Raw genomic sequence first — 12,622 nt, 5'->3', positions numbered from 1 at the left:
CAAACAATAAAATCAACATTTATAGACTAGGAAACAGATCTCGTGCCTTTTAATAAATGTAGATTATGTTTACTCATGCAACATATTTCTTCCAGCACCGCCATCAAGAACTCAACTCTTTTTCTCCCGATAGTCGCGCTTTACCTTTCCCTTAGTTAAATTACAATCTCGGTGATTGTGTCCAATCCTGTCACAATGTTTGCAGGGAGTTTTACACTCCCGGGCGAAATGTCCAATTTCATTACAATTAAAACATTTTCTCTTTTTCTTTGGACTCGCATTTCCCACTTTTCTCGACTTATTTTCTTTCTCTACACCGACTATTCCTCCTTCGGCTTCAGCAGACTCCACAATTTTGGGTGGTTGTTGTACCGTTATCTCTTGCAGCCGTATTCTCACCACTACTATCTCATCAACAGTATTACCTCTGTATATCTGGTCTACTAGAGAAGGACATAGTATTTGACTCCCACCTCCGCCCATTCGGCTAACTTTTTCATCTATGGGAGCGGAGGGGAACGTATTCTGGCTCTCTATGTGTTTCCTCCTGTTGTCACCCTCTACTCTTTTCCTAGCCTCCGAAAGCCAGACTCTAGCTGTGGCTAACCCCTGTTTATTCTGCTTCTTCTCATCCTTACCACACTTCTTATGTATCTGTTTGATAAGTAATTCTAGTTTTTCAACATTTAGCCTACCATCAAATCCATAATGCTTACTCCAATTTGGACAGAATTCTAAATTCCTTTTATCTTTCAGTTCCATAAAACGCTGGTCTCCCGTTAATACCGGGACCTCCTTGGAGGATTTACTACCCATGTTTGATAAATCCTGGCCTTTACTAGTAGTTATGGTATTATCACCTATCTATGTCTTTTTATTTATTTATTTATTTCTCTATGTGTGTGTTACTACTTTTACCGCTCTCACAATTTAGGTGAATAGATTTCTATTTTATGTGCGTTCCACTTTTACCCAAGTTATAATCTAAGTGTATGACTTTATATGAATCTCTTCCTTGGAAACTTTATCTATAGCGTTGTTATCGATCGGACATTAGATCTTACTTTTAACTATCAGTTATTAGCCAGGGGACTTACTTCCCTGGTCAAACTCTGGTTGTATTTATCCAAATCTCACTTCGCTATATTAAGTTTCCCTCCCACTCTTTTGGATATTCCCTTTCAGTATTGAATAGGATCAGTTATTCCGTTCGCCTAGGATTACCCTGCCTTCTCACCAAACCGAATTTATCCTCACCTGTTTTAATATCAATCCGCTATCTTTCATAGTAAGCCTACGTCTCCCAGACAGATAGACTATTTAGGTTAAAACTTTATTTGGGTATGTCTTTTGAATTAATGGCTGTCCTATTTGTACAAAACGACCGTCCTATCTAACAACACTTACTATATCCTCCCTAAATAATCCTTACGGCTTGCAAGGCCAGGATCATTTAAAGCAATATTTTTTTTTCGGTCATGCACCCACCATAGGTCTTTTCGGACCTATAACAACTTCCTTGTATTTCGGTCATACAAGTAACCCACAATATGTTTGGAATAGAGAAGCTACTATTATTGATAAATGCTAAACACGTTTAGAACTTAAAATCAAAGATAACTTACATCATACCCCCCACATTTCGAGAATAAAGACTATTTACCTTCGTCTTGCAGACTGGGAAAAGCAATGCTGGTTTGATTCCGTCACCGTCTCTGTCTACCTCAGATATATATATATACCGGCCTGTTGTTTAACCTCAATTCAGAGGCCAGGACTTTAAATAACGGGTCTTGACCCGCCCGTGCACGGTTTTCGGCTAATATCTTCGGATGACAGAGACAAAGTTTGGAAATCCGGCTCGAAGGACCAATTGTTAGTGGAATTAAATGATTCCTACAATATACTCATTAATTAAATTCAATCTGTCTATTTATAAGAATTTGTAAGATACTTATTAACATAAAATAGACAGGATACAGTCTTATCAAAATTAGATAATAGAGTTTATTCTCGGAGCAAGCTCCCATTTGATCATAAACACAGACTTATATACAATATATGACGTCATAGGTTACAGAATGCGTCCCATTGTCCTAATCAAATAGAAAACAGGTTCAAAAGTTCATTCTAACCTCACAGGGCACTCACATGACACACCATATAATAATTTATCCTGAAGGCTCACTATAATTGATTACCACTTGAGCAGACAACTCAAGATAATGAAAGACCTAAAAAGTGACCCACAGCCTTATCTAAACATCTCAGGGCTAAGTTGGGTCAGTTCAACCAGAGTTTAATGACCCTTTCTGCTTACTTTATAACCCACAACACAAATCTCTTTTCACCAGGCATGCAGAGTTCAATTTGTTATAGTTTTATTTAAAGCTAGAATTTGTTTTAACTATTTATTAACAAAATTCCTAACAGGTACTGACTCAAAACTAAATGAGAAGTCACATCAACGCAGTTTTTTTGAAGTTATGATAACAAATTAACTTTTTACCCGCATGTAAAAAAATATATAATTGTTTTTAATATCTGTGTTTTTGCATGTACAGTGCCTTCGGAAATTATTCAGACCCCTTGACTTTTTCCACATATTGTTAGGTTACAACCGTAATCTAAAATGTATTGTTTTTTTCCCCTCTTCAATCTACACACAATATCCCATAATGACAAAGAAAATACAGCATTAAGTGCAAAGGGTTTCCTCAAAAGTTGAGTAATGACAGCACACTGTCATTACTCAAACACACTCCAGCGGGTTTCTAGAAGTGGAGTAGCACCTTGAATGAAAAATATCCCACAACAATAGCTTGCGGCAATATTGTGTTAGCCCCAGTGTGAAATAGTTTATTTTAATTGAGTACAGCATTATGTCCCTGCTACAGAAATGTAGTTGGCGTAAACTTGGAATGAGAGACGTAGGTAGAGTGAGACTCCCAGGGACATGGAAACTGCTTAGCAATGATTTAGATTGGTGTTTGACAACGTGGTTTTGAAATAGTTACACAAAAAAAAAGAGAGAGAAAGAAAGATTAGGGGATGAGTAGAGAATAAAAAATGCACCTGTTCAGAGGCCAAATTGTACTTTAATGTCAGGGGTACAAAATCTCACACAAACTTAGATTTCTAGCAAAAAGAGATTACTTCGGGGCCTATGCTGGATAATCGGGAAGTGTGAGTGTCAGTGTGCATGTCTAGCCTTAGCTGGCAGATATAAGGGATATGTGTCCCAGCTAGGACTCATTGTGCAAAACCTTTGGGGATAATAGTAAAACAGATGACAGTACAGACAACTCCCCTGACAGAGTGGACATACATATAGAAATAGCTTTGTTTGTCTATCACCTCTGTGGCAAACAATTATTACAAGGTAGACTATCACTGAACCATGGTGAATAACATTAAGCATTACACTGTTAAAATGAGGTGCTTTGTAAGACCAAAACTAGTGGCAACTGAACTGCCAACAACTGAAGGAGACGAAACCGTAACTGTGGTAGATTATTGAAACACATCATCTTGAGATGTTTTGAAACATTACACCGTGTGTTGTAACACCACGTAATCAAGTATTTTGCAAAACCTTGCCAGAGACTGGGAATATTAACAAAAAAGGTTGAAACCCTATTATGATGTTTTGAATCCTGTCTAGTACAGAATTAGATCCCCTTTTCTGAAGTGTCTTAATGCTTAACATTGTTCTATGTATTTTATAATTTGCCATTAAATAACATTTTGGTACAGTGTACAGTGTAGTAAGTACAGTGTTCAAACCACCAGCAGTAACTGGTGGTTGAATTGCAAGAACTGAGGGTTCTGCACTTGCCTCTGCCATTGGTTCCAGAGTAGCACAGCAGTCTAAGGCACTGCATCTCAGTGCTAGAGTTGTCACTACAGACACCCTGGTTTGAATCCAGGCTGTATAACAACTGGCCGTGATTGGGAGTCCCATAGGGCGGCGCACAATTGGCCGGTGTAGGCCATCATTGTAAATAATAATTTGTTCTTACGTAACTGACTTGCCTAGTTAAATAAAGGTAATCAGGTTAGTGATGGAGTCCAGGTGTGCGTAATGAGGGTTGCCAAGTGTGCATGATGATGGGTTGCCAGGACCTGCAATGTCGAGCGCCGGAGAGGGGGGACATTTTTTACATCAAAATAAAGCATTATAAAAAATAAAGGTGGAATTCCACAAAAGATATTCTCCATAGGCCCTTAAAGTATCACCAATCAATATGTAGGTTAAAAACCATTTGCACTTCTAATTAATTGATTGTATGAAAAACAGTTTTATGTTGTTGTGTGTCTTGATGCAGCCTTTTACATGCACTGAAACCCCTAAAAGCAACAATATTCAGGTTGAATAACCACTTTGGGTTACTCAGACTACTACATTTCTGTTTTAAAACACATTCTGTGTATTAAAACATTTACATTGGGTTTACATTCAAACATCCTCCAGACACCAGATCTTAGCTTAGGTTTCATTACACAATCATGGTGTTTTAAGACTTTCTGTTTATACAGTATGGTCATCAATTATCAGAATCCGTGCTTATGGACAGCATAAAGCTTGGAACTCAAGGTTAGTTACCTTGAAATACTTGTTTACATCTCCATCAATACAATGTGTACATGTAAAAAACAACAACATAGGCCTACTTTCATAGAAAAATACATTTATTTTGAACAATTACATTTCATTTTGTTTACAGTAAGAACTATGGGGTAAAAACTTAAATATTAGCTTAGCTAACAAAATTAACAATACAGTATAGCTCATGCACTACAATGTTAAGCAACTTTTGCTCAATCTTCAACAAGACAATCCGATAAATGGTTTAAAACTTTTACTAATATTAAAATCACCATGATCAACACTTGTTTACCTCATCATATTATCTTATATGTTACTGTTAAAAAAGTGAATTATGACATGCTAGAAAAAGTGAGCAATATTATTGTATTAGCAGTAGGCTAATAGATAACACAAACTCTGTTCAGTGTGCCAAGATTCTAGAATGGACAATCTAATAGAAAATGTTGGCATACATGCTTTTCATCCACCTGTACACCTTTTAACAGCCTCAATTATAGTCTAGAGATTGTTTCCCAAGTAGCCACACTAATTTGTAGTATGCCTTTATGTGTTATTATTTACATTCCACCTCCCTTGTGTAATAGTACAGTCGATACAGTTGTCATTATCAAATGTACATCTGTAAGATAATCATGTTGCGTTAAAGTATTCATTAGCAATGCTATCTGGCACTGAAGAAGACAATTACTCTTTCAACAATGGCATGTTCTTATTTCTGACATTCACAGATGTCATATTACGCTTCCTCAATACTCAAGTAAAGTATATGCACCAAATGTATTCTCCCGCTATATAGATTTCTAAAGTATTGTGAAATACATATTAATTAGCAATTCTCAGCGACCAAAGTATATGGTGAAAACAAAGCTTTTTAAATTGGTACATTGAAACACCACAACCTGTACTTACAGTATTCAGAATCTAATTTCTTAGACATTAGTACAAGTAGGAAACTCTCTTGTGATCACTCTCTCCCCAGTTCTTCCATTTTCTCCTGGTGGTAGAATATATAAACACAGGTATAATTATTATGAATAGTGCCCCCAAAGACACTATTGTCTCCAACACCCCAATAAAGCAAATTACCCCAGTTGGTATCATTTGAATGTTTTGATGTTGGCAGCACTTTGAGGACCTTTGTGTCGACCTACCAACTAAACTAGCATAGGAACCACTGCAGGCATCAGAGTAATCATGGAATCTTAACAGACACACAACGGCCATATTATTGAATCTAATTGTACAAGTTAAAACTCCCATATTGCTCTGTCCATTGAGAATAAATAGTTGGGATGCAGCAGAAGAGAAATCTATCTGTCTCAGATCACTAAGGTCTGCTGGAGGAGAGACCTGCTGTGAGATGAAGATTGTCCAAAGTGCTGACCTCTCAAAAAGCCTTCCGCCCACATGTCTATCAGGACCACTGCAGTGGCACTGTTGTCAAAAACAGTCAGCAGTCCCCCTGATTTAACAACCCAATGGTTTCCCTATGTTGACCTTTATGCTTTATGCACACACGTACACATGGATTTTGTACTGTATATATGTGGTGATGGTGGAGTAGGGGCCTGAGGGCACACAGTGTGTTGTGAAATCTGTGAATGTATTGTAATGTTTAAAAAATGGTATAAACTGCCTTAATTTTGCTGGGGATCCATATTAAATACAAATACTTACAGGAGCTTATGGTAAAAAAATTAATTAAATACAAAGGCACTTAAGGGTTTGTCAAGTACAATACAGTAGGCCTACACCGTGAAACTTTCTGTATCTTGAAATGGCTAATCATAATGCATGACACTGAATATTGATACAATGCTTTCCATTGCAATCCATAATTCTGTCAGAACTCAATATCTGACATAAACCTATTCTGATAGACGATAAGGTGCCGTGTCGTTTTTATTGCAGCTCGCTTGACGCATTAGCTATCTCTTTGAAAATATGTGAGTTAACTGACTAGCTAGCAGTTTGTGGCTTTTAAACTTGCTGTCCTAGCAATGATGAAAACATATTGCAAAGTTTCAATTATACTTTTTATACGTTTTAACCAATGTATTTAGTGTGATTATTTATTGAAATTGCAAATTAACTTGATGTCTATTACGACATTTTACAATATAACTATTTCCCATATGTTACAGCGCACAACAGAGATTTGTCTTCTGCTGTGTGTGGACAGATGATTTACATAGGCTACGGCATTTGATGATTTTCATGGGAGCTTGGCTCTGGCTCATGGGAGCTTAGCTTGGCTCTAGGTCCATTAGGCAAGTCCGCCACTTTTCTATACGGTAAAGTCTAACTTACCTCTGGTCCTGGCCTCCAGTTCTTTCTCCGTAAGTTCCTTCTCTGAGGGGAACTCACTGTGCTTCATATTTGACATGGTGTTGTTCTGCCTAACCGTGCCAATCCTCTCCGGCTCCTTTTCCTGGTTCTCCTCAGCCTGGACATGGATCCAAGGGATTTTCCTAACAAGCCAGACACCACTCTACTGACGTCATGTGAACTTACCCTGCAGTTCTGTAACAACTTCACTTCTTAGTTGATAGTTAAGAGTATAATGTAGCTTTTGAATGCCACTAAGACAAAATAAGAAAAAATTGGTTGACTATTACCAACCAATCAATATTATTATGAGAACATACCTTTTGAACTTGAAGATGAAGAATGCAACTAAACCAACAAACGCCACAGACAGCAACATCAGCATGGCTGAGCTACTGTGAATTGGGTTGGAATCAACCAGAGGTGCTGGGGAAATACAGAGACAGAACAAGACTTTAGCCTACAGATTTCTGCTTTAGCCAATTCTTTTGTTGATATCATTAATTTAATGTAGTTATGTCTTTGTTACTCTTGTCTATAACTGTTCTGTACTTTCTCATGTACTTTATGTTTTGTGCTGACCAAGAAGAGTAGCTGCTGCATTAGTTACAGCTAATGGGGATCCTAATAAACTAAACTAAACCAACCATGCCAAACGCGCAAACAAGAGTTGGTAAAAGCAGAAACAATTTCAATGGGAGAAAACAAGGGAAGAAACCAGCAATCATTCGCTTTTATTCACTTAGCAGGTGTCCATTAGGTCTGAGTGAGCATCTGTCCTGTTTCATTTTAAGAAGGGCCTCCATCCATGAGGTCCCGCTCTTTCTCCCTATGCCTCTGAAAGGTTTGCGCTTAGTCATGGCTTTAAGTGCTGAGGCATATTATTCAGAGTATGTATTAACCCACCCCCAACCCATCTTTCTCTCTTCCAAGAGGAGACCAGTGAAGTCGTTGACCTTTCTACAGCAGTTTAAAGGCATCTCAGACCTTTCCATGCAGACACAATTTAAGACACATCAGTAACTGAATGAAAAGGGTAAAGTCATGTGGGGTTGATTGACAAGTTGTGGTGATATGCTAATATCCAACTGACCCTGTTGACTTCCAAGGTGCATACTAAATGTATCTGTTGTTAAAAGTATCATTGATTGCATGACTATAAGACAATCTACTGTAATAAGCTAGTTACAAAAGAGATTCAAGGAAGAATATCTATCAATGTCTGCTGTTGACATCAGGTGGTGAATTGAGTGTCAGTACAGTGTTTATTATAGTATTTAGAATTGTTTATGCATTGTTATTTAGCACTTTATACTGTGAAAGAGTCAAAGAAAAACTGCAACTTACCCGAAGTTAGCTGTGTGATGTAAACAATTATTTGAGTGTCAGGTTTCAACTCAAACTGGATCAATCCTTGGTTCAGGGCATTTATAAGAATGTCTGATATCTGTTTCACAAAATTGAAAAAGGACATGCCACCCCAAAATGTGCATTTGCAAAGATTATTCTTTCAAATTTGAAGAAAAACTGATGATAACATTATCTTGGAAAACCAATTAAATCAGTTAAACCCCATTGGTGATACAAATGTGAATTTTTTTGTAGATTAATTACAAGATAAGAAGTTCTAGAAGATTTCCTAAAGCACAAACAAAAAATATGCTTACACTCACTAAGTCCTCTTCGTTCCCTTTCCCATGTTCAGACAACGGAGTCTCAGGCAGGATAAATAGTTCTGCTGTTGTTGGAACACCTGGAAACAACGATACCAACAGCTGCTCTTCTGGAAACCCAGACACCTGTAACAGCAGTCTTCCAGTCAAACATGCACACTGCTACCGTGGGAAAACACATGATAATACACATCTATGTTAACTTTACTTCCTTAAAATGTCACATTGAATAAAGGAGGGTTATCCTCATCATGTCTCATGTTTTGAAAGAGTTAAGATCATAAAAGCCTTTGCGTGACAACCACATGACGACTGTTGTCCCAGAGGGAACTCATTCCTATACCTGTGACACAGCTGTCCTCACCACGCGGCCCACATCCTCTTTCCACTCAGGGATGTCAGGGTTGTGCTCGTCCAAAGTCGGAGAGAATGATAACAGCAGGGAATTGAAGAACTCTGCGAAACATGGAGGGTGATTCCATGAACCCTCTACCATTAAGAATCCTTCAGTTTGCTGGAATTGCTTATAACCTAACATGAATTTACAATTTACTCTTGTTTCTCATGACATAGAGGTGAGTAGAAAGGAGTAGAGGTGACGTCCACATTTTCACTAACAAGGCAGTGTTAACATGGATATAGAAGATGTGTGATTAAAACAAGTTGCGTACCTATGTTACATTCATATTTAAGCCTTCGAAGGAGTCCTTTCCACTCACCTTTAACAATGATGACCTTGGTATCCTGCAGTATGTTGCACCCAGAAGACACCTGGACAATGACCCTGTTCATGCCCTCCTTCTGAAACGTGTACGCGATGCTTCCACCCAAGGTTATTAAGGACTGGTTTTGCAAGACAAAGCGAATGGCATAGAAAACCTCACAACCTTGCCTTTTGCAGCACACATGGAATACACAAAGGACCAAAACAACTTGCTGCAAATAAACAATTCCAATCTACAATATAACAAGGTACCTGAACTAGGCAAGGTGTAGCACCCACACAGATACAGCAGGAATGGTCAGTGTATTGGGAGAAGGACTCTCACCTCAGAGCTGTTTTCAAACCACCAGAAAAAGGTTAGTGTTCTTTGGTGGACGGGCCAGACCACAGCAGTTAGGTTGACTTCCTTCTTCCTGATGGCCACAATAGGAGCTGAGAGATACACACGCTCCACTGGGCCTGAGACACACAAGAGAACCACATTGGCCAATACAAACCAAATGCAGTCATTTTGGTAACAGTAAATTTGTTAATTTACAAATCCAACAATCCAAAAGCTTCATAAGCACTTAACATGCATTGTTGTTGTAGGTCAATCTATAGTTCTTGACGTATGATCATCTGTAATCTATGCTGGTGTCAGTGGCTTACATGATTCATATAATGCTAAATTCACAATCGACAAGAATATAAAATGTATAAATACATATCAACTGAAAGTCAAGTTTCATCAGTCCCTTGTTCATGTCAACACCAAGTTATCCAAAATAGCACCTTATTCCCTATTTAGTGCACCATTGACCAATGACGACAGGCCTCAAAAGTGCTTAGGCAGGGAAAATCATGAAACCACATGAGACATAAGGGAGCCAGTGTTTCTTGTTGACATACTGGTGATATGTAAGAACATGGAGCTGCTGTCATATCCCTGGCTGTTCTCAGCATGTGCTGTCACTCTGAAGATCCCAGGTGCTCTATAGCTGTGTTTGATCCCATCGCCTCTCCGGCTCAGGTTGTACATGACCGTGATGCCATCCCCAAAGTCTAGCTGCATATATGTCCACAACGGGTTTCCCTGGAGACAGGAAGTAAGACAGACATCATTAGTCAGAACAGATTGTTATGACACTGCATTATCTTTCACAGGGAAGAGTTGTCTAGGGAAATACTTGGGATGAGACTTGAGATTAGACATAGGAGAAGCACTCTGGAGACGAGAACGAACAAGAGAACTCAGGAGGAGAAGGTGAGAGATAAAGATAGAAAGAAAAAGAAACAGAGACAATGCAGTGAGTCATAGTGCTCTTTCATTCCAAAACCAGACAAAAGCGGTTCAGACTCTGGGGACTTCACGTCATCCAACACTTCAAAAGCACAAGATAATCCAAGACAAACTTCCACAGCTCCATGATGAAATAATAATAATATGCCTACTAATGACACAGTATTGGTTAGTGGTGGGAGAGGAGACTCACATCGTCCAGATGCACCAGGAAGGTGACGTTACTGCCCAGGTTGGCGGTGAGGTCTCCATGGCTGGTGGTCAGTCTGAGGCCTCTGGGAGGCCTGGGGGAACAACGCTGTTTCCTGGGGGAGTACACATCCTTTCCTCCCTCTTTGCAGTTATTAGACAAAACCTTCCTGTACCTACCAGTGACAACATTCACAGCATAGATGTCATTTTATAATTGAGAGTGAGACTGGATTTACTGTAGTCTCAATGCAGAGAGAGTAATTTGCTGAACAAAGGGCCCTATTCAATCAAAAACAATACTTACTGAGTGGGAAAACCCAGAATATCAAATCACTGCACAGAAAGTGTTATTTTGCCCAAGGGAGGAAGGAATGAGGGATAGTACAAGTTACTTACCCTGTGCTATTGAGGTAATTCTGGCTAGTGCTGCAGCTTCTTGGTACCGTATTTGGGTCGAACCAAAAAGCAGGTGAACACTTTCCGTCAGCTTGACGTTCATACCCATAATCACTGTAAAACATGAGACTGCTCATAAAACACTATCTACTTTCCCCTCGCTGACACTAAAAAGCTTTTGTAGTTGAGCAATAGGTCAGTTATTTTTTGTATGCATACAAGACTACAACTAGTGACATGATTGTTGTCAGCAGAGATTTTCAGAGATAAAGATACATTTAGAATTAATTTAGCAATTCCTTACTTATTAATTGGATGAAAATGAATCATTTGTCATTATGTAAATTAGACACGCTTAGTCACATTCACAATTTGCAAACCATAATTGGATTGTGTGGATGCATGCACAGTGGCTACATGCAATAAATTGGAGAACATTAGGGAAATTGAAGAGGTATAAAGTTGAGCAAACTAATCGTTTTTGGTGATTAGATATGTGATTAGGGGGGCTGTTAAGTCCTGTGAGGCTCCAGTAATTAAGAAACAATTCCATTTAATGTCCAGCAGAGTGTTGGGGGATGGGTTACATGTACAATCCCCTTGCCTATCCACTGATGTAACAACTGAGGAAGTCTACCATAACTTTACTTACCATTCAAAATCATATGCCCTGCAGATGCATGGTTCTGAGGATATGACTCGGGAGTAGTCCTGGGTCAGCATACAGCGGTTCCCTGGCCTTCGTTTCATAAAGGTCTGCTTTTCTCCCATCACACATGGCTCTCCCTATCAAACACATTACATTTCATTCCCTGCGGTTAATTTCATTACATTGATTCAATGTTTTTTACAGATCAATAGCCTGAAATGATATGAATGTACAATGTGATTCAGCTGTTTTTGTGTGTGTGTGTGTGTGTGTGTGTGTGTGTGTGTGTGTGTGTGTGTGTGTGTGCGTGTGTGCGTGTGTGCGTGTGTGTACATGCATCTATGTGCTGTGTTTACAGTGACAATAAACAAACATGCCATCAAATCAATAACTTTCATTATGTACATAACCTTGTTATGTAGGTTCCAAGTCTGATAATCTCCGTCCATGCATCTCCTGCTAAAGATGGCTTTGTAGTCAATCTTTATCAGCTGCCATTCTGAAATACGACTTAAGTGTCCAGTGAAACTTAAATCAACGAAACAAAACATTAGGTAAGTTATTAGCCTTATTGTCTGTGTCTCTTGTAAAATGAAGATGTTGCCCAGACTAGTGTATTGCTGCTGTGGCCCAGACATTCAACTTAAACACATTAACAAAAATAAATAACTTTGCAAACACAGCTATGTGTATAGTACCTCTGGCAAACAAAACATTGTAAATTGAGAAATTAAGTTTAGGTGCTATTTACCCATTCATGCATAAT

The 12,622-nt window shown here is 38.7% G+C and overlaps 1 protein-coding gene across 1 annotated transcript in view; it reads right to left on the bottom strand.

The window, feature by feature from the left end:
• Window positions 1-12,622, bottom strand: part of LOC120045888 (VPS10 domain-containing receptor SorCS3-like) — a 100,797-nt gene that overhangs the window by 15,048 nt on the left and 73,127 nt on the right. The window contains exons 15-26 of the mRNA XM_038990817.1: window positions 12,267-12,384; window positions 11,860-11,993; window positions 11,208-11,321; window positions 10,813-10,984; window positions 10,229-10,412; window positions 9,663-9,796; window positions 9,333-9,456; window positions 8,957-9,069; window positions 8,608-8,739; window positions 8,288-8,387; window positions 7,261-7,366; window positions 6,923-7,083 (exon numbers count right to left, since the gene is read on the bottom strand). Of these exons, the coding sequence (XP_038846745.1) occupies window positions 6,923-7,083; window positions 7,261-7,366; window positions 8,288-8,387; window positions 8,608-8,739; window positions 8,957-9,069; window positions 9,333-9,456; window positions 9,663-9,796; window positions 10,229-10,412; window positions 10,813-10,984; window positions 11,208-11,321; window positions 11,860-11,993; window positions 12,267-12,384 (1,592 nt within the window). The remainder of the gene's footprint in view (window positions 1-6,922; window positions 7,084-7,260; window positions 7,367-8,287; window positions 8,388-8,607; window positions 8,740-8,956; window positions 9,070-9,332; window positions 9,457-9,662; window positions 9,797-10,228; window positions 10,413-10,812; window positions 10,985-11,207; window positions 11,322-11,859; window positions 11,994-12,266; window positions 12,385-12,622) is intronic.

This window comes from Salvelinus namaycush, chromosome 4, assembly GCF_016432855.1.
Source record: "Salvelinus namaycush isolate Seneca chromosome 4, SaNama_1.0, whole genome shotgun sequence".
Taxonomy (NCBI): domain Eukaryota; kingdom Metazoa; phylum Chordata; class Actinopteri; order Salmoniformes; family Salmonidae; genus Salvelinus; species Salvelinus namaycush.
Note: the sequence above shows the minus strand (reverse complement) of the source record. Positions and strands in the feature narration are given on the sequence as shown.